Raw genomic sequence first — 23,485 nt, forward strand, 5'->3', positions numbered from 1 at the left:
TATTCCTTCGTTATCCCATACCTTTCAAAAACTTCAATGCCCACCTCCCCTTTCCTACCCCCTCTCTACCCCCACCTTCACACCCTCGATCTCCATCTAGGTGTATCAGAATTTCAATTACAGATAAATTTCTGCACGATTCCTCTACAGATAAAAAATGCGTCGAATGTAAAGCTGAAAATCTTTATTAGGTTGAATACACGAACAAAACAAATGACGTTGAAGTGTGGTTTTATGTCTCTATGGATTGGGGCATTTCGTCAAATGAATGATTGCGTGTCATTCAGGACTCCCACATGACTAATAGTAATGTTTGATAACCTATCATGGGGGATTCCGACACAAGCTACCTGAAAACGACATCTCAGTAAAAAACAACTGGAAGTATAACATGAAAAAAATGATGGAAAGCAAAGACTAGCTATTTTAGCACACTATAACTCTGTTTTTCATAATTCTTTTCCCATAAGAAACGATAATTTGATACAATTTTGATTAAGTGGTCAATTTACTTTATGTCCATTATTCTGTTCAATCGTATGCCTTAAATTAACTGGTTTTCTTAGATGTAAATAAAGTAAAATATATTTTTGCATATCGGCAGCACGAGATGAGCCATTTTAAAGTGCTATCCATAAGTAATGTGGTCGCTAGTAATGGTGTAGATAGCAGGGCATTGTGCGAGACTCATCAAAAAGGGAAATCGTACCAAAAATCTTTTTTCCCCAATACGTTATATGAGTTTGGCGGCGATGATTGGGTGGTCAGGGGGGAGGCAGCTGCTCCTCAAACATATTTTTTTTTGGCAGTGATCGTAGATGCCTCGGGCAGACTAGTAGTATTTTTGTAGTCTCAAACCAGCCCTCAACAAATCTTCGGCTCGTACGCCTATGCGCAAAATCCCTTCAAATAGACCGCAAACTAGGAATTTAAATACCTTTTCTGTAGGAATATGTCAGAGTATAATGCAGGACCGCCACCCCCCCCCCCCCCACCCCCACCACACGCACACAAAACACTGCCTAAATACGCACTGATAATAACGTCAAACTTATCGCTGAGTTCAAAATCTTTACGATTACCTTTACGGACAACAAATGGCAACATAGTTGAAGACAATTCTACTTTAACATTTAGTTCTGGGAAAAATTGTCATCAATCTGAATTTTCTTTGGCTGAAGCCTACGATTGTACATAAAGGTTCGAACAGTGCAGAACTTGTAACTTTAAACTTATCGTGATCGAACTAAAGATCAAAATTTTTTTTTTTTTTTTTTTTTTTTTTTTGAAAACTGAAATTCGATTATCCTTTAGTCAATGGTGGAATTTATAAGTTAAAAAACAAAATGGCGAGTTTCGTTTATAAAAAATTGCGTACAGATATTGTGCGGTAAAACGTGTAAAACAATTTGCAAGCTATTTACGTTAATAGCGACAAGGACAATTAATGGCAGTGAAATGTAAGCCTATATTATAAGCCATTTTCTAGTGACTATCTGCTATTATAATATTGATTCATTTAGGAACAGTTTATCTTCAAATCACATGATTTCTTAATGTACAGATGACAATTACTTTTGCGCGGCGGAAGTATTTCTTCGTGGCGCGTGACAATATAAAAGGTCCTGCGATCTCGTCAAGCATTCACAGACCGTCAGCAGAAACAAGCAAAGTTTTGAAACAGTAACTTTTGAGATTAAAAATGGTTGGAACACGATATCTTCAATTAGCAACAAGTTTGGCAGTGTTTTTATTGGTTCTATTTTTAACGTGTACACAAGCAGCTCCAGTAGATGATTTTGAAACTGATAATGAAGCTTTAAGGGTGAGTGATATTTTTGGATTTTTTGTATTTGTTAAAAATTTTGATTACTACTTTGGTTCATGTAGTATTTTTCTTAAAATGATACTTCACTAAAGCGCACATTTTACCAGTTTCTCGGTATTATGGATTCTTTTTATTTTATTCTATTTATTTTATTATTATTATCATTTTATGGTCTTTAAAACAAACGATACTTCTGTTTATTTCTGAGCGATTTCCAGCATCACAGACCATAACAAGAGAAAAACATGGTTAGAAAATCTGAAGGTTCTCTACTACTCTCAGTGGCCTCCCGGGGCGAGAACTGGGGGTACTTGTCGTTAGGCGACTGTCGAATGATTCTAAATGCGGCATTTCTATGGAAGCGCATAGATCAAAACCTGACTTTTTGAAAACATGAATTGATTTAGTGCATTCTCAAACATTTTTGTAGAAAATTTAAATTTGTAAGAAATGAAATACATGTAGGGGAACAATTGGGTATAACGAGGTGAAAGCCAACACCGAGTCGACGCTCGATAGCACAGGCATCAGTATTTTTCTTACCTATAGGAGAAATCGAACCCACGGCACGTAATTGCCTTGCAGACAACAACCCAACTCGCTACCGACTGAGCTATTCCACTGCCTCAAAGAGACAGTGTCCTAGCCCAGCGTCAGATAGGAGTATTGACGTGTACAGAGTTTTCCAATGTGGGGTACAAACCATTTTTCGAATTGGACAATTCAAATGGGAAGTACCAGTTTCTTAATCGTTTTTTTTTTTAAATAGTGTGCCATCACCTTTTTCTGCATTTCTCGTATACCTACTTATATATTGGGTTTTAGCAAATTTTGCGTATTAAACGTGTGAGAATCTTTTGATCTGGGTATATTGTTCTGCTCTACGATTTACTCACGAGTCATTTCCTGAAGACACACTTTACGTTTAGCGATCTTTCGAGGATTTCTAGTGGTGATTAAATAATAATAAACATTTACAAATAGAGGCAGGCAGACAGACTCAATCGGGGAACAGCTTACTGTCGAGGCTGAATTCAAACTGCGACCACTCTATGAGAGGCTTGCGACTCAACAGAGTTGTCGTAGTTTGAATTCAGCCTCGACAGTAAGTTTTCCCCGATTGAGTCCGTAGCCGCCAATTTTCAAAAAATCGAATTGATTTGGTGTTTGCCGACATAATATGTTGACCGTCTGATTCCAACCAAATCACGAAATTCCGTGATACAAAACGGAGGATCGTTAAAAAATCTTCTAAACAAGGATAATTATGGATACATGTGGATAGGAAGACTCATTGCAGGAACCAAAGACGTCTGACTGAAAATTTGATGCAAATTGATGCTATAAATGTCCCCGATTAACAATAGATACTTAGAAAACCTCTTTACAATCCCCTAAGAGATCAGTTCGTTTTCACGAGCCCCATTTGAGTGATCTACAATATAATCATTTTGTTTGTTTGATGTAAATTCACATTTAATTGAAAATTAACAAGAAATTACTATGTGCGTATAAACATATCTCTCGCCATGTCAATTGTCAATTATCACAAATCAAAAAGCCTACTAAAAAAACTCGAAGGTCTTCAGCTGGGCAGATAAGAAAAATATATGTTAAAAAACAAGCAAATCGTTAAAAATAAATTATGTAGAGATTAGCACATTAAAGGGGTGATTAAAAATAGCGATCATAAGTTTCGAAAACAACTCTTATGCAACTGAGTGGTGAGTTCGGTACCTAAAGGCACTTTATTATTTGCAATCATACGCAACTGATAATGGCTATGGTGTCAGGGCATCCAAGGGACAGATTCGCCTTTTTCGGGCATTGATTTGTCTTGAGACGCACTAGAAATGAACAAAAATCACATAATTCCTTCAAATATAATCTCAAACTAGAAATTGAAATTTCTATTTCTATATATATATATATATCTTTTCTATGGTATAGTCTAAAGGAAAGACGAGTCGTCATTTTAACTTTCAAACACTGATAATTCTGTACAAATTTTGACCGTGAGCTGTGAACACTATTACTGGTTAGCTTAGATAAAAATTCTCGTTTCGGAAACTAAGGTACGATTAGTCAAACGGATGGCGATTAAGATTGTTTTTGTGTATTCGTATAATACTCTTTCTTTTATTATGAAAGATGTTTGTTTTAATAATAGTATTCTGCGACCAAAAATGATACATACATTTTAGTAGTGACGAGATTACGACTAAATCTCAGCATATAATAAATAATAATAAAAAAAACCCTTAAGAATTAACCCTACCGAAACATCAAAACATGATGATTAGAAGTAATGAACCTTGTTCTTCAAACTGAATTTAATTATTTCATGCATAAAAATACATAGTTCTAAAGAAAATTATATGTATTAATACTTTATATTTAATACTGGTTATAATTGCTAACTTAACGTTTGGGACGTGGGTTACTTTCTCCTTCAAGCTATCAAAAATCTTTTTTTGCACTTCAAATGCTAGATTTCATCATGCAAACAAAATTCGGAATAGAAACACATTTCTGGCTTCAGGTGCGTAGCCAAATTGTAATCGTGCGATCGCTGTTTTAAATTACACAGATCAGTTTACAGTGTTAAGGGGAGTATGAGATAGCTGAGCTTGAGTCAATGGAATGACGAGTTGGTGGAGTAGAGGTTCTAAATTTTCTTAAGGAGCCTCCCATGACCACGGCTCTACAGTATTGCCAATCCCGCCCCCTGTACGGTATTGTCATTTTGTTTCACGCTGCCGAAATTAAAAACGAACTTGACTGGCGAATGTTTTTTAATATCACCGTGAAAATGGAAATAAAAAATTGGTAGACCCGGCTCTACTACTACTCAGTGTAACGTCCCATGACGACAGATTAAAGTAGACTATTATCAATAAATAAAACGGGAATTACGTGACTTGTTTAAGGTAGGATGAAATACGTCACCTTGTCGAAGACCATCTTAGACAGAAAAATTGTAATTTATGATCTCCAATTTCAGTACTTTACAATAAAATAAATCTTTGTTGAATGGATTCCATTTTATTTAAACATTTAGAAAGTTTTTCTATGTTCAGTATCCGCAATTCCGTCAGTAGAATAATTGCCTGTCGTTACGTATAATGATAGCTTTCAGTAGAAACTATATATTATGCTTGACGTCCATATGTGGATTTCCGACTGTATGCAGCTATAAATAAAGGTAGACAAAACAAAGTTTGTCTCTTTATACTTCATTGTATTGACAGTTTGGTGTTAAACGGTGTTTTTTGTTTTTGTTTACGGCATTATAGGCTATAAATGGTCAACGAACTTTATGTCATCATGTAGGTGATATTTTTTACACAGGCGATCAATTTTGATCGTAAGATTTTTCTTTTTTCACAGTTGATATGAAAACAATGGTGAAAAAACGAGTCAATGATGAAATAACTTAACAATAATGAAATAAATTATCAATAATGAAATAAATTATCAATAATGAAATAAAGCAGGAATGATGAAATAACGTAGCAATGATGAAATAACGTAGCAATAATGAAATAACGTATAGCAATAATGAAATAACGTAGCAATGATGAAATAACGTAGCAATGATGAAATAACGTAGCAATAATGAAGCAACGCAACAATGATGAAATAACTCAGCAGTGATGAAATAACGTAGCAAGAACGGATCAATGATAAAATAACGCAACAAAGATGGACTTAAATGATGAAATTGAATGAAGTGACCATGATGAAATAGATAAATCTTTCGTTTCGTTTGTTATTAGGTTTTATTTTTAATGTAACCACTACAGGTAGGACCTTACGATGGCGGTCTTGTATATTCATCTCATATAACCTGAGCTAACCCACCAAATTCTTGCGCTTGGATATTGTGACTCGAACAAAATTTGTATTCCCAGAAGCATAAGATTAGTTTATCAAGTCCATTAGAATTGAAATTAGAACACTCTTTTTTATTGGACGTTCTGAATTAAATGTGATCGTTTTTGTTGTAGATGAAAATTTCAATGAAAACGGGCAACGTCTTTCAGAATAGAGCTTGCTCAGCAGAATTTTTGGACTGACACAGAACTATAAATAGTAACATGGACGACTAATCAAATCAAAGTCATTCTCTGTCACATGACACATTATAACTTCACAAAATGGCGAAAAATAAGCGTAAAAATACCGATTGGAGATTTTCTGTCTCCACCTGCACCCACAACCGTCGGCGAAACTCATGACAAGACTCTAAGTCGGCGACAGAAATCGACGACAAAACTCGTCCTTGTGCCCCCAGCTTAGGACACTCTAAGTACATTGAACTTCCGTGTTTCTTGAATTTTCTGTCGTGAGCATGCGACATCAGAAACAATCTAGACGTGTGAGATATTTTGATCACACTCTTGTTAAACCCCCTCGTGTTTTTCTCCTGTAGATATCAGACAATAATGATCATCATATTGTTCATAATGATGCCACAAAATATCACTTAATAAATCACCAACAGATGGCACGAGTCTAGCACTAATTTAATTTCACTATCTAGGGACTCACTGAATTATCATAATAATTTGTCTCAGTCTTCATTATGTATGAAAATTTTCATTACTATCAAAAATATTTCTTCGTCAAATACGTTACCTTCAAGGTCGACGAGTCGTCATTTTAAAATTCAACCGCGGATAATTCTGGACACACATGGAATTGAAGGCTCAAATTTCGACGGTGAGCTGTGAACACTATTACTGATTAGCTTAGCTAAAAAATTCCCGTTTCTAAGACTTAAGTGTGATTGGTAAAAAAAATGGCGCACTTGTCCCTTTAACGATATGGATTCCGTTTCCTATGTTTTGAACATGTTTGCATTTAAGACAATGGTATGCTGACAGTGTATGCTGGGTAGAGCACCATTGATCTAACGGTTTGATTTTGGCACAGTGTCGGTTAGCTGTTTTAGCAGAGAATTCCTTTATGCATCTTTGCATCAGTAAGCACTGCAGTAAATAGGCTCTTCTGGAACTTTTTGCAGGAACGCCAAAACTAACCAGATCAAGTACATTTTACGATTTATTTGGTTACATTGATTATTTGTAGGTAGTTTTTGTCTTTTGAACCCAAACTTGTTTCAAATTGTCGCAAATGATAGTATAAGATCTGTACCACATTGAGATATTGAAGACCGTCAACGCTATTTGCTTCATTTTTGAAGAATTTACCTTACGTTTTTTAATTCCCAACTGATAATTGACAGATCACATTGTTTGGTTTTCGAAAAAAAACCTAGGAAGGGATCTCCTTATTCCAACAAAGGATTGCATTATTTCTTTTTGAATCACCAGTACTAATGCCTAGAGGGAATATTATTTCTAAACAAGTATGATGCTTGGAGCAAATATCATATAAATTAGCTAAATTATACAGTAGGATTGCAGAATAACTAAGGTCATAATTTCTCGCCATTGTCAGTGGGCCTTGTTTGTACACTGACATCGTTAGCTTTTGATTTTTTTTCTTTGATCATTGCTAGCCGATAGAAATGAAATGAAATGAATGGAGTTTTACGTCCTACATTTCTGCGCCATAGTAATGCAGACGGGCAACGCCATTCCGACTGTCCGGGGATCTTTGACGTGCACACCTGTAACACGCGGGGCCTCGGTTTATTGTTCCATCGACTAGACACTTTTTCCTTATCAGCGCCTTTTACCCGCATCACCGACGGGTCAAATACGAAAATAAATTTGGTTCTTAAAAGAGAAAACAACACCTACTTCACAATTTCAATCTATTTCGAACTCGTCTAATACCTTGACATTACTTGGGACGTTTTTGTATCACGGAAGTTTGTAAATGTAACGATTTGATTGAATTTCTATTCTACGCCAGCTAATTAGCCAATCAGAGCCCTTCACCAGTAGTTATATAGGCAACCTCAGCTTTTGTATCGAGAACTCGGGTTGGCTGTATTTTCTTGGGTACAATCTAAATAAAGGGAAATTTTGTTTTACATATTGGTTTACATATATTTTGTAATTTTTTGAGAAATTTATTCAGTTTGTTGATTTATAGTTTCAGAAACGAGTTGTAACATGCATAATTATTACAATAATCTTTCTGAACTTATCTTTTTCGTTAAATGGACAGATTCGCCACCTGTTTGAACACTCAGAAACGGGAATCTTTAAGCTAATCAGTAACAGTGTTCACAGGTGACCGTCGAAATTTTAGCCTTCAAATCCATGTGTCTCCAGAGTTATCTGTATTTGAATATTAAAATGACGACTCGTCATTTCTTTAGGAAAAGATATATAGAAATAGTATGATAAATTCCTAAATTTAGGTATTTTTGAATGCAATGTGTGATTTTCGTTTATTTCTAGTACATCTGAAGACTATTTGATTACATTCAAGAATTAAATCAACTCCCGAAAATGGCGCATATGCCCCTTTAAAAGTATCATGAATTTCCATTTTTAAAAATATTAACCTTAACATACAGAACACTGTTTTAACCTTGTTCCAGTGCCTTCCGTTGAAAAGTATTTTTCCTCCAAAACACCCTGATTTCTATTTTTTGTATACCTTTTAATCGAATGTTCTTAGATGTTAATAGGAACCTAGGGACTAAAACTCATCCGACGATAGACACGACTCATTACACAATATAGTTCTAATTGAAATGTCGGAAGGTATTCTATTTAATGAAAAAAGCAATGAAATACGTGACTTTTAAAGCATAAAATGATATAGTTGTATATCGAAGCGGGGCTTTATGTCGCTTTTAGTGTAACAGTGTAGGCTTGGTAATATAACCTGCGAAAACTAGATTTTGGAGACAAAAGTGTTTGACTTTTCGAAATGTGAAGGCGTATATGATTAACGTAAGCCTTTTAAATATAGTAACGGCTTGCTAAGTATTAACTGCAAGATACCTTAATTCAAATTTTCAAATAAGGGGCACATTTTCCAGATTTTGGTTTATAGATTCATTAATTCAAAATTTCCAAACGTACCGAAAAAAAACCCAGAATGGTCCTTATGGTGCGCGCTTCCGCGACAAGATTATCTCGTTGCCGACATGATTTATCATATCAATATTGTATATATATATACATTTGTGTCCGATTATTTTATCGTCTTCAAGACAGAGCGTCATCATCCAATCAGATTAATGACTCTTAACAAGACTCTATTCGGTGACAAAAATCGCTGTGTGCCCGCACCATTAACATGAGAAAAATTCATATTCGTTCCTCTCCGAGGTCTATTGTAAAAATAGTCCATATTACGCAGTAGTTGTTTTGTATGTTTGCCAAAATCATATCAGAATGAAAATGATGTTCCCGGATATCGCAAGTGAAAATAGGATTGGATACCAGACATGTTCTTGGGTAGTATGGAGCACAAAATACTGCAAATAAATCTTGGAGTACTCAGAGAATAATGTCAACCGAGGTCGTGTATCGTGCAGTCATTTATTATTCTTAGCCCCTAAAACCTCAAATTTCAAATGTACAGAAAAGTGCAAATATCTCCACTTGGGAAATGTCCTTGTGGCACACGAAACTACGCATGGTTCTTATTTGCAATACGCAAAATTTGAATATCTACCTCGACTTAACAAATCCAATTTTGAAAAAGGCTATAATGTTCCAACAAAGCCTAAGAATCATATGTAAAGCCATTTCTAAAACTTTAATTGTTATTTGAAGGCTTTGTTGAAATATTATAGCCTTTTTCAAAATTCGACTCAAATGACTGTTAACTAGGCCTACTTTCGTGTGTATTATTTCCATGTGAGAACCATAAGTAGTTTCGTATGATCCCTGTGGTTGAAAACCTACGAAGATATTGACCGGAAGATGGTAAAAACATCTATTTCACTGGTGTATAATAGACTGTTTTGATACGTTAAAGATGGTATTTAAGACCGGACGGCCTGTGTTATCACATGATTAAGGTTATTATGGTGCAATTAATCGTAATAGGTCACCAAAATTAACCCATTCTCTCTAACATACTGATAATTAATTTCAATTGATCAATTACAAATTATCAACTTGAAGAATATTCTGACTGTGTGATAACAACCAATCTAAAAATAGCAACTGTAGCATAGTTTTTGGAAGATGATGACGTCATGTAGTACTAGTTCGGAAAGCAGTCTCTCTTAAATTTCACAATGATCAAAGTATTGCGAACTCTCTCTTATACCTTGACTGCAGTGACCACTTTTGTATCACAAATGCAGCGATTTGATTGGATAATACAGCTAGCGAATACAGCCAACAATGGCCCCCGACAGAAAGTCTGTAAACGGTAAGGTTTATATAATACATACATTCCGTCGGGGACTCTGATTGGCTGTATTCACAAGAGTACAATCCAATCATATTGTTGCATTTGCAAACAGCCATGGTTGCTTTTTCAGTCAAGGTATAAGTTAGACGAAGTTCGTAATAGTAGTGTTTTCGGATGATACTCTAAAAATAAATAATTTATAAAAGAAAGTTTTGAATCACAATTTTCATAAAATTTTATAAATGTATTATTTATTACTATTTGTTTTTAAATTCATAATTGCATTGGCTAATGTTTCATGGTGTGTTTTTGATGAAATGCAATGTATTTTTATAAGCCCACATACGTCTGTCCGTCCGGTAAAATTTTTTGTAGGCACAATTGAAGCTGTAGTTTTTTCTTATCTTGATGAAACTTGGTATGTACATGTATGTATATACTGATTGGAACTCGGTCAAGTTCAAATTTAGTAAAAATCGGATGAACAGTTTCGGAGTTATTGCCCATGACCCAAAACAAACACACCACTAAAGTCTCTGTTATCATATCCGACAGCTGGTAGTTGGCGTATCTTTTGCCTGGCAAGCTGTCTTGAAAGAATTTAGTATATTGAAATTACTAGATGATCGTGCTAAACTCGGTGTTGAATTTTATATTTCAGAAAGCCTTATTCATTGCCAGACTGTTGTCATCGTCCGATAGATTAAAAAACACAAAACCAGAAGGTTCGAATTTAGATTTTTCCGAGTTAGCAAGCATACCATTCAGTAATCAACAAAAACGTTACAGACCACCCATGCAAGGCAGATCCGGTAAGTTCATTGGCCGGCTTTCTATTCATAAAAGGTACAGGCACACGAGCGGTCTTGTGCCTGCACCTTTACATACTCCTTCAAATCCTTAACCAAGATGACAATCCAGAAAAACAATGAAGCGGAGTGGAGTTTTACGTCCTGTGCTCGTGGAAGTGCTAATGAAGGCGGGCAACGCCATGAAGTGTGAGGACAATGAGGATGGAAGAATAAGCCCATTCCTTTTCGATTTCCAATTTCCAGTCTGTAGCACACGGGACCTTCGATTTATCGTCCCATCTGAAAGATTAGAAACTTTCCATTTCGGTCTCTTCGACCTGAATCACTGGTTAAAAAAACTGAATTCATTTCATTATGCACAATAGGAAAGGAAATATCAAAATCAGATAAGAAAGCACACTTCTCGAAGAAATTTTGGTGTTGTGTAGTATTATCATACACCAGAGCGCGGACCTTACTGTAAGCACACTGACGAAGTAATAAAGGGATTTCTTGTAAATGTCCACACACCGAGGGAGCAGATGTTACTCTCTAAGTTTGAAGTACAAATAATCTCGGTATAAGTCGCAGTATGTGTACAAAAAGAGATATACTTAACGGGGACAATTGTCAATGGAAACACAAAGGCACAAGCGTCCCATGGGTCGTCATCGTCTGAGAGCGTTTCCCCAATAAATAACTTTTGAAAAATAGAATTTGTTCTGACACACGTTTTGTATAAAAATAACATTTAGGAAGAATTTTGGGTTTAAACAGTCGAATTAAAATTAGACTTAACTTCCGTTCGTATTTTATTAGTTTCGTTTCAAATGTTTTATTAGCTATTAGCTTTGTACGTAACCACTACAGTAAGGTCTAACACTGTCCTTCTTGTCTTGTCTTTTCGTTCTGTTAACCTTTGCTTGACCACTGTTTTAACCAATCACTTGGCTGCTCTTTCCAGCGACGGGATAATGTGACGCGAATAATACGTGAATTCCGAGGCGTATTAGACTATCAGATATTAGACTCGCCCTTTTCGGCTTGCTCATTCTGAAATCAGGAATCATCACTCGAGCTCTTGTTCTAAAGATTGACTACATAAATGCCGTAGGACGTTCGTCTTACTAACGTCAAAACGGTTCACATTGCCTGGTGATGGCACGTTTCTTAAAGAACTGAAGGCGAAAGAGGTTCTTGACTGTGTTTCATCTCTCCTTCAAACTAATTAGGGTAAGTAACACAATGAGCTCATAACAAGAACATAAATAGTCAGACATACTTATCATGTCGCCTTTCCTACAATTTATATTTTTTAGAAAAAATTATAATCTAAAATACGTAAATTGTAATATGAAATACGTAGAGGTATATAAAGTATGATTTTTGAAATACGTTAATTGTAATTTAAATTACGTAGAGGTATGTAAATTATAATTTTTGAAATACGTAAATTGTAATATAAAATACGTAGAGGTATATAAAGTATGATTTTTGAAATACGTTAATTGTAATTTAAATTACGTAGAGGTATGTAAATTATAATTTTTGAAATACGTAAATTGTATTATAAAATACGTAGAGGTATTTAAAGTATGATTTTTGAAATACGTTAATTGTAATTTAAAATACGTAGAGGTATGTAAATTATAATGTTTGAAATACGTAAATTGTAATATAAAATACGTAGAGGTATGTAAACTATAATTTTTGAAATACGTTAATTGTAATATAAAATACGTAGAGGTATGTAAATTATAATGTTTGAAATACGTAAATTGTAATATAAAATACGTAGAGGTATGTAAATTATAATTTTTGAAATACGTAAATTGTAATATAAAATACGTAGAGGTATGTAAATTATAATTTTTGAAATGCGTAAATTGTAATTTAAAATAAGTAGAAGTATGTAAATTTTTTTTGGAAATAAGTAAATTAAAAAAACGACAAATAAACTACGTAGAAATATTAAATTGCAATTTGAAAAACGTAAATTATAGTTTGAAAAATGTAAAATCATAAGTGAGTGATTTATATGGACTTTTTCAGATATCAAAAAAAAATTATTTATCAAAACTATAACTAGATTCATTCCTTATATTTAGGCCTGCCTTGATCTACCTTTATCAATATTTTTTTTATAATTTAAAATATCAAAATTTGATATTGTTTCAATTCACCTGTACCTGTCAATCATTAAGTGGGCGTGTCATAAATTTTTCAGCGTGTTTGGGTCAGAAGGATATCAGGTATTGTTAAATATGTAAGCGTGAGCGTTGTTAATCGAAGCTATAAACTAATGAGGGAAAAGACCAAAAGAGAGTATGAAATAGAAGAATGTATGTAATCATTGTGATACAAAAGACATTATCCCCATAAGTTAAATTAATGAAATTCAGAATGTCGTAAAGATTTCTATCAATTTTTAATTGAAATTTCGTGAGCAATTAACATTAACGTAAATGACATCAACAATTTAACCATAGGAAATCTTCACATGTTTATAAAAGACAATCTGGTCAATTACTCATACCCGGAAGTACTCACCGAGCATGTCACGTCAATACTTCCGGTTAACTGATATACGCGCTGAATTACTGTGGTAACCCACTGATAGTCACTGGAAGTAAATAGCTACTGGTACTAATGAATACTGAATTATTAATGATGTATTAAGTGATGCGGATTGATCAAGACATAAACATGACACAATGGCCAATAACCGAGCAGTCTATTTTAAATATCGACACTTAAATTTCAATAAAATAGTTTTACTTCACCACTTCTAGTTAACAGACAATATTAATAGTCCCAGACTGCCTGTGGCTGGGATATCTGATCCAGGCCCGTTGCTACATGGGAGCAATTCCTTTCCTGTAACTAAACACCATACATTACCCTCGCCGGATATATTACTTGCCCCGCCAAACAATCAAGTTTGGTCTGGCCTGATCTGATCTAAGCCTGGACGCTTCGAGAAATGAAAATGAAATGAAATAGAGTTTTTCGTCCTACTTTTTTCTGGACTTTTTGGGCTAATGCAGGCAATCTAGAAACGATACGGAAAAAGCATCCATTTGTTCGGAATATTAACCGAGGGCCCGTGTGCTATAATATGGACATAAAAGAGCCCAAAAAGACAGTTTGAACTCGAAAATGAGTGAGTCAATGCCAAATGCGGTATCAGGTGCAGAAAAGTACGACGTAAATAATTCATTTTCGTCTCTAGTTCAAATTCCTCCAGGAAATGCCCCCCCCCCCCCCCCGGCCACCCCATTTCTCTCTTAAGTACCTTGACAATCCCGCCAAGGACAATACACTACGTTTTATCTTATGTTACAAATATTTTTTATGAATAGTAGGAAATTTGCATCTCTTATAAACTTGATCTACAAATTTAAAAGCGTAATTAGTTTACTGAAGGACTTTCCATTTTTAAACCAAACGCCTACTAATTAATGTTAACGGGCTTTTTCAATTCAATTCAATTCCAACTTCTACCATTCAAAAAGCATTAGGGATTCATCTAATTATAGACAATGCGTTAGCACGATTTTATATTGAAACGTGGTTCAGGAAGTAAATTTTTAAACAATTAGATACATTTAAGTTGTTGTTATGTTCGGCTATGTTGGCTAAAGTGGAAGTCCTTGGACGGTATATATTCACAATATCAAGCTATTATGTACTTCGTCATATACCTTGACTGTTATAGCCACCTTTCTTGTGTCATAGAAGTTTGTAAATGCAGCTATTTGATTGGATGATACTCTACCAATAGTCATATAAAGTCTTTCTGTCAAGAAAGTTGGCTGTTTTCGCTTGCCCAAAGTTGTCAAAGTATAAGAAAAGGTTCGTAATAGCTTGACATTGTGAAGATGTGGACAGCATAGTGCCATCATTTTTCTTGTGTCTGGTCTGTTTTTTGTTGTTAGATTTTTAACCAAATGGATCTAAGATGGCCGACAGCAACTGCTTTCAGTTTTATTTTTAAAAACTTTAATAAAAGTTTTTATTACTAAAATCGGTTAAAAGCCTTTGAATATTTTCATTGTGTGGGCAAGGTAAAATCAAGTTATTATTGCAAGTAATGGATGCCTCCTGGCATTTTTTCATCCCATTACATTGAATTCAATCTAAAACAATGTTTCTCTTTTTCATTAAGCCACCTATTGTTCCCGAGCCGATAAAAGTCGAGTTGGCTTTTTTTAGCGGTCCAATATTTGCGTGGATTAAAGCGTATATTATTGTAACCTTAATAGGAAAATTGTTAAAATACTGTTTAATACGACTTTATTTGCACGCTATCGATATTAGGTATATCAGTGTCGTCTCGTGCAGGTTAAAGTGGTACATAATATTCAATTTCTTCGATTACCAGCTGACCTGGTATTTTTTTAAGGGGGGAGAGGGGGGGGGAGGGTGGTGCTAAGCTAAACCTTCGGATTGGCAAAATCTATGATTAACTGCATATCTAAAGGTAAACTAGTTAAGGTGAACTTTTCAAACTTGGTTAAAATTTGTCTTTGTTCGTCAGTGAACTTACCTGTGTCATAACTGTACAACAGAATCCCTCTATAATCCAATAAATCCATACAACTTTGTAATAATTCCTGAAGCTAAGTAATTTTGAAACTGACTTATAAGTGTGTTTCAATAATTACTCAGTTTAATGAATATATTTAAATATAATGTAAATATAGATGTCTTATATAGAGATACTATTCTTTAGTCATGGCACTTGTTAAGTCCAACTGATGAATATAATATACTCCAGTTGACCAAGTTTGAGAATATGCCCATTTTAATAAGTAGTATCCTTTTAACGGCTTTTAAATCGTTAAGGTGCCCTGGCTGACTGTATCCAACGATTGAACAATTTTTCCAAAATGCTCAAAATTGCTATCAGTGGCTCAGCTAGGTGATCTCTATCAGTCAATAATAATTTACTTTGCTCTCAGATTTTACATGAGCCCCTTATACCCCCCCCCTCCCCCCACTCCTCTTCGCGACCTTCCCTCCCCATAATAACTACGATGACATTTGTGACCAATCTTGATCAATTTTTTAATCATACTATCTTTAAGCTATTTGTGATTAACAAAAACTTGGTACGATTTTAAAGCGACTCGGTATTTTCCAAGATATATTGCGTTAAAGTCAGTATTCATATCGATAGTATGTTTTTGTTAAATAGTAGTGAAACAAAGATGAAAAATGATCCGGAAAGCTAAGAATTGGCTCATCCGAATGGTAAAGAAGGCTGTCATTAGACCCTAACTGAAGTGGATATATAAGAATTAAAAGATAATAAAAACGGAACTATATCACCTTTGTTGTTACTATTGTTATAATTATCTTCATTATCATTATCATCATTATTATTATTATCATTATTATCTTATTATCATTATCATCTTTTCAGGTGGAATGTCATTATGTTTATGGAAAGTTTGTCCAGCAGCACCATGGTTAGTGTCCAAACGATCTGAGAAGACATGGGACAAGAACAACATGCTAGGAAAATAAATTATCCATTATCATATATAACTCTACTGGACAAATCTTAATACAATATCAGAACAATAAATAGGTTTTATTCCAGCTGTAAAAAAACAAAGTCCGTGAAGCGTTGAGTTTGTAAGGATTTGCTTTTAATAAATGCATTATTTAGAAATATTAAGTCGTTTATATTCAATTTAGTCTATCATATTTAGTTAAGTCTATTATATTTAGTATAATTTATCAAATTTAGTATTCAGAATTGCCTTTAATGATACAATGACCTGTTTATATGCACGTTTTCCCAAAGAAATGTTCTTCTCGGCCTGTGCTTTTGTAATTTCAATCATATACTGTTTTTACAAACCCCCAAAGAAATATACACTATTTACAAAAACAAAACGATAAACGGTAAACGAATGCATATAAATAGGTTTACGGAACAAAAAGTTTATTTTTATTCAAATACTAATTGTTATGAAACGAGTCCATGGATTTTATCTGTCGAGCATTTATAGGTGATAACATGTCAGATTATTGTGTTCTTGGCAGGGATATGTAAAGTACATAGCGGAGAATACAAAATGAAACTCGCGTAAAAGTTATTGTTCATTGGAAAAGGGTCTTTTAAACTATGATACAGCACCTTGGGCAGAATTTTACGTGTATGTCTCATTCAGACAGATGAATGTCCATAGATATACAAAACATACTCTCATATCCTACATAATGTTAGAAACTTGAAAAACAATGGCTTCGAGGAAATAATTTTTCATGGAATTTAATGTTTTAAGTATATTTTGATAAAAGAAAATCAATTTTTCTTAAAGATTTGTTAATGGAGCCTTTATTTAGAATTTGTAAATACGTCAAATTAAATTATCATCAAGAATTAAATCGTCTTATTAATCAATACATTTAGAGAAATTTATATAGAGGCGATGTGACGAATTATGTTCTGTACATAATTTAGGAATAAACAATTGAATATAGGCTCCTTGACACCAACAACATGCCTTTTCCCTGAGAGTGTCTCATAAAAAGACGACTTTTTAACTTTCAAATGCGGATAACTCTGGACATACATGGATTTGAAGGCTCAAATTTCGACGGTGAACTGTGAACACTATTATTGATTAGCTTAGCTTCAAAACTTCCAGTTTCTGAGATTAAAGTACGATTGGTCAAAAAATGGGGCACCTGTCCCTTTAAATAAAAAATGAGAGAAGTTTCGTAAAGTACATTGGTTTAAGGGGGAATGATGGGAGAATTAAGAAAATCGCGTTATATTTATATAGGGGAAATGGTGAGAAATGGTGCAATTCAATGAAGTCGAAAATCGAGAGAAATGACGTGAATGACTTTGAATGAAAGTGGAGAATCTAGAAAAAAAAGGAGAAATTACGATAATAAGAAAAATAGTTAAAGAACGGTGGGAATTGAAGAAGAATCACAATTGAATTTTTGGGGAAATAGAGAAAAATGACGCGAATGTCAGTGAGAAATGTCGTATACATACATTGACATTTACATATCAAGAGAAAATACATTTTTTTTTCACGTTACCAGGCTTCAAAGTAAACATTTCAAAATATCTCGAGGGAATTCACAGAGAGTCACAATTGAATTTATGGGGAAATAGAGAGAAATGACACGAACCTCAGAAAGAAATTTCGTATAAACAAATCAAGAGAAAATACATTTTTTTTTCACGTTACCAGGCTTCATAGTAAACATTTCAAAATACCTCTTGGGAATTCACAGAGAGTCACAATTGAATTTATGGGGAAATAGAGAGAAATGATACGAATCTCAGAAAGAATGGTCGTATACATACATTGACATTTACATATCTGAAGAAAATATTTTTTTTTTCACGTTACTACATAGTCAACCACCATTTCGAAATATCTAGGGTAAATTGACCGAGAATCACAGGTGTATTTTGGGAGAAATAGCGAGAAATGATCATAGATAAAAATAGATTGACATATCACGAGAAACTGCATTTTACTCTGCATTGTAATTTTCGAAATCTTCAATATAGCGATAATAGCAAGGGTCATTAAATGTCAGTGTATCCTTAAAAGGGGACATCCCATGATAATTTAATCTTGTTCAAATAAGAGTACAATTTCGTTTCTTTTTTCTACCGCGGTTCCGTTCTAATGATAATATTGTAGATCTTATTTCTTTATAACATTACTAATAATGGGATAGCAAAACCCAAATGGGGGATATGACAACCTCATTTGGGTTTCGCTCTCCCACAATTCGTCATTGTTTTCAAAAAAAAGTTTAATATGACACGAATTGATTGGATAAATACATCGTCGCGATAACGGGGTTGTAGAAATCTATTACAATGTAGACGAAAATTATCACAAAACAAATCAGAGATGGCATAACGTTATCTAACCTAGAACTCATCTTCACAATGTTAAGATATTAGTAACTCCGACTAATACTTTGACATCATCACTTCGTTTTAAAATCGTGCCACACCCGTCTGCTTTTAATTAACGATATATCTCTGATGAAGATAGCCAATGAAAAGCCTTTTTAGAAAGCACAATGGTGCCTACAAGTAATAGCACACGCGCACAGTCATATTGTTAATAGTGTTTCTGTCGCAGGATGTTATAGGCTGTATTCGATAACGTACAATCCAATCAAATCGCTACAACTACCGTAATACAATAAAATGATGTCAAGGTAATGGGCGGATTTCGTAAAACCTTGACATTGTGCATATGTATTATGTATCAGACTATACTACCGTACTCGATGGTAAACATGTTTTCAGAGAATTTTATTATCTTTCGTCAATGAAATGTTCATGATGAACTGCAGAATTTGTACAAGTCATTAGTTTTACGATATCATTCTAAGACTTGCATGATCAGACAAAGATAAAATGCACTCAACTGCTTACTCGTTATACGATTAATATAATCGTCTAATTGTTCTATTTTTTCAAACCTGTTGATTTGTTAACAATAGCAGAAGAAAACTAATATAATGAAATCACTTAATTAAATTGCTGCTCATTTTATTCCTCTGTACTCTTATAGACTAATCCTAAACGGAAGTCAGATCACTGTCCAGAATGGATATTGGAAAAGGGATTCGCCTACAATTAAGTATAAACTAATAAATTCTTTCACAACAGACCGTTAACTCTGCACCAACCAAGGGTAGGCAACTCTTAAAATGTTAACTGATAAACGTAAATTATTTGTTATTTCAATCTGAACATAAAATACATACTACAGAAGATGTTCGAGACTCATAGTTCATTTACTATCAAAGATGGATTGGTACATACAATGTTTATGGAAACCACTGAACGCCACCAACCGGCAAACAAATATTTGGGATGATATCATTGACACTACCGACCAAAACTCTGGAATTTTGAGGAATAATTTCTTGAGTCCACCAGGCCCATGACCAGACTTGATTGTTCGGAGGGGCAAGTAATAAATCCAGAGGGGCAATGGGCAATTCATTTTTTTCGGCAGGACATTACAACCCCAACCGGCAACCTTTGCCCTCCTGAAGCTACGGTTCCATCTAGACCATGCAGCAGAACAAAACGTGATATTTATTCATTTCGTCACATTGAAAACATCTTTAATTCCATAATAGTGATGTCATCAATTGTTCTTTTAAAAAACTATTGACTTTTTCTACTTCCGATAGACAGACGACGCGATAATAGGGCGCACTTTTTCTTAATATACCCAAATTGTTCACACCATCACACTCGAGTGCCGGGTTGAATATTATAAATGATCGTACTTCACAAAAGTCCTCACCATCATTGACAAAAAATATTTCACCTTTCAATAAATAATATGGAACCCAAATACATTATCACAATGCGTCTTATACCTTGGCATCATTAAGCACTTTTCATTGATTGTGCTTTCTAAGAAGGAATATTATGGTTGGCTATATACATGTATTCAATCCTCACAAGAGAGATAAATCGTATATTCAAAGCTTAACAGGTTCGTACGACTTTCAAACTTTCTAGGACATTGCCTAAATGTCAAGGTATTAGACTGAGCTTGTAATAACTGTGTGAATAAGACATTGTGAAGATGCATGCGGTCATTAACCACGACTTCACGTCTCAGCCTTTGCTGGCCTCTTTCAATTGTTTCAATTTAATGGAGCATTTATCAGTATCACACGTCTTCAAAGCTCGTTCTAGACGATACTTGGCAAATTTGATGTATAGTTTGTCACAGTATGGAGCTATGGTCGGCCGTCTTGAAAAATCGGCTAACCATTTTAACCCAACAACTTCATACATCTTTCTAATTGCATCGGCTTTGACGTAAACCTGAAAATAAGAGTAGATTGTAATATTGCATAACCCAGCATCAGTAAATTTGGGATCCCCCTTCCCCTCAAAAAGCAATATAGGCGATTACGTCTAAGACTGTTCTTAAGTCTGTGTGGGGTGCTAAAGGGATTGTAAAAGGGTTTTCAAAATTTGTATCGGGGTGCAATTAATTAATTGCAATCCAGTCAGTTACTGACCCTATGTCCACGAATGAAAATGTTTACTGTGTTATAATCGGTTTACCTTATCATTGGAGATGACGTGCATTTCTTTCATAGCCTGTTCGTACGTAACACCGTGATACAGTTCGGGTTTATAATCCGCTTTAGTAATATCCACATAATCTACATATTGACGACTTGGTAACCTTTTTAAAAGTGAAATTTCAACTTGGCATATCGAACACTCACCGTCATATAGTATCTGAAACATGAGAAAACTTTAACCTGATATCTATCCAATTCGACTGCTAGAGATTCAAAGAATTTTATAGCTTCCGTAACAAATGAATAGAGAAAACCTCTAAAGTGGTATCGATGTCGGTGGTGCGCCGTGGTCATACTGAATCCAGCGATTTCTCCGATTCTCTCATTTTCCACCTATGTTATAATTCATTGACTCCTTTGGCAACCTAAAACTCATCCACAGTTTAATATCGTGTTAGATTGACTCCACAAATCAAAATTTCTTTCACAATGCATGTATCTACATGGCCAGTGCTTTCGAGGGTCGGCCTGGGAGATTTCACCACCGTCGAACCCCGTTTGTTCAATAAAAGATCAGATAAAGTAAAGACGTAAAATCATGACCACACTTTATTCAATGGATTCGAATGCTGCACTGTGTATCCAACACAAAATGGTTACTGTGTTCTATAAATAGAACAGTTTTATAACAAAGCTATATATTATTTACCTTAGAAGTTTTACTGTCGCTTTTTGGTAATGGAATCTGCTTGGAATAGTATCTTAGTTGTAAAACGTTACTGCCCCGAAAACGATACCTCGGACATACACGTAACAATGCCTGAATCGTAGACATTGTGTGATCTTCTGTACGGTTGATACAAGACTAACAAATTTATATAACTCTACTTTTACTTTTTAGCTTTCTGTTGTTTCGTGGTTATCCAGTTTCATAGTCTTTGTCACCAAGACTGTTTTTTTTAGCGAGATTAGTTTTTTTAGTAGGCATATATTCTACTTTATGAAGCATTGGTTAAAGTGTAAAATTTGACTTATCATTTTGGTAACCCCTTTTATTCTGCTAGGCATGAAAATAGTGATGCCGCTTAACAACGGCGTACAACGTTTAGATTGTCATAAATGTCGCACATTATTGCTGGGAAATAATGACGCAATGACGCACATGACAGGATTTCTGGAGACCATTGGTGGCGGGTGTAAAGCCCAAGAAAAAAAATAAACGAAACCTTTTAAGATTGCTTAAAACTTAAAAATAATACAAGCTTATTCAATGCGTCAAAAGCGCAATAATCAGCAATAAATAAATTCCAATAATTAAGATACATTTATTATAAATTATTTCTGCAATTTCTGCAATTTATATAATATATCCATTCCACAAAGACCAGCGATAAATAAATTCAAATAATTTAGACACATTTATTATATTTATAATATAATAAACTCCATAATAAATACTTTTATTTCTGCAATTTATATAATATATCCATTCCACAAAGGCCAGCGGAAAAAAAATTCAAATAATTTAGACACATTTATTATAAATTATAATATGATAAACTCCATAATAAATACTTCTATTTCTGCAATTTATATAATATATCTATTCCACAAAGGCCAGCCATTTAATAATTCAAATAATATAGACACATTTATTATAAATTATAATATAATAAACTCTTTACTACATACTTTTATTTCTGCAATTTATATAATATATCTATTCCACAATGGCCAGCAATAAATAAATTCAAATAATATAGACACATTTATTATAAATCATAATATAATAAACTCCATAATAAATACTTTTATTTCTGCAATTTATATAATATATCTATTCCACAAAGGCCAGCAATAAATAAATTCAAGTAATATAGACACATTTATTATAAATTATAATATAATAAACTCCATAATAAATACTTTTATTTCTGCAATTTATATAATATATCTACGGAAGCGTATTAGGTCCATTCAATTTTTTTTTTAATTTTCAAGTTAGTATGTTGAATTTTCAAGTTAGTAACTTGAATTTTCAAGTTAGTAACTTGAATTTTCAAGTTAGTAACTTGAATTTTCAAGCTAGTATGTTGAATTTTCAAGTTAGTATGTTGAATTTAGTATGTTGAATTTTCAAGTTAGTATGTTGAATTTTCAAGTTAGTATGTTGAATTTTCAAGTTAGTATGTTGAATTTTCAAGTTAGTATGTTGAATTTTCAAGTTAGTATGTTGAATTTTCAAGTTAGTAACTTGAATTTTCAAGTTAGTAACTTGAATTTTCAAGTTAGTATGTTGAATTTTCAAGTTAGTATGTTGAATTTTCAAGTTAGTATCTTGAATTTTCAAGTTAGTATCTTGAATTTTCAAGTTAGTATCTTGAATTTTCAAGTTAGTATCTTGAATTTTCAAGTTAGTATCTTGAATTTAGTAACTTGAATTTTCAAGTTAGTATGTTGAATTTTCAAGTTAGTAACTTGAATTCTCAAGTTAGTA

The 23,485-nt window shown here is 33.8% G+C and overlaps 3 protein-coding genes across 3 annotated transcripts; 1 reads left to right on the forward strand and 2 right to left on the reverse strand.

The window, feature by feature from the left end:
• Nucleotides 1-1,702: 1,702 nt before the first annotated feature.
• On the forward strand, nt 1,703-16,452 carry LOTGIDRAFT_168040 (hypothetical protein; the record flags this gene model as incomplete). The annotated part of the gene is made up of 3 exons (XM_009065898.1): nt 1,703-1,825; nt 10,791-10,941; nt 16,349-16,452. The coding sequence occupies 3 exons, from the start codon at nt 1,703-1,705 to the stop codon at nt 16,450-16,452; spliced, it is 378 nt and encodes a 125-aa protein (XP_009064146.1).
• A 4,189-nt stretch (nt 16,453-20,641) lies between these two features.
• LOTGIDRAFT_69227 (hypothetical protein) lies at nt 20,642-21,205 on the reverse strand (the record flags this gene model as incomplete). Its single annotated transcript, XM_009065820.1, has 2 exons — nt 20,642-20,779; nt 21,026-21,205. Coding segments are annotated over 2 exons (318 nt in total), but the record flags the coding sequence as incomplete, so codon positions are not given.
• Nucleotides 21,206-23,089: 1,884 nt separating this feature from the next.
• Nucleotides 23,090-23,392, reverse strand: LOTGIDRAFT_130804 (hypothetical protein; the record flags this gene model as incomplete). The annotated part of the gene is made up of 1 exon (XM_009065899.1): nt 23,090-23,392. A coding segment is annotated over one exon (303 nt), but the record flags the coding sequence as incomplete, so codon positions are not given.
• Nucleotides 23,393-23,485: the final 93 nt, after the last annotated feature.

Source organism: Lottia gigantea (genome assembly GCF_000327385.1).
Source record: "Lottia gigantea unplaced genomic scaffold LOTGIsca_71, whole genome shotgun sequence".
In the NCBI taxonomy this organism is placed as follows: domain Eukaryota; kingdom Metazoa; phylum Mollusca; class Gastropoda; family Lottiidae; genus Lottia; species Lottia gigantea.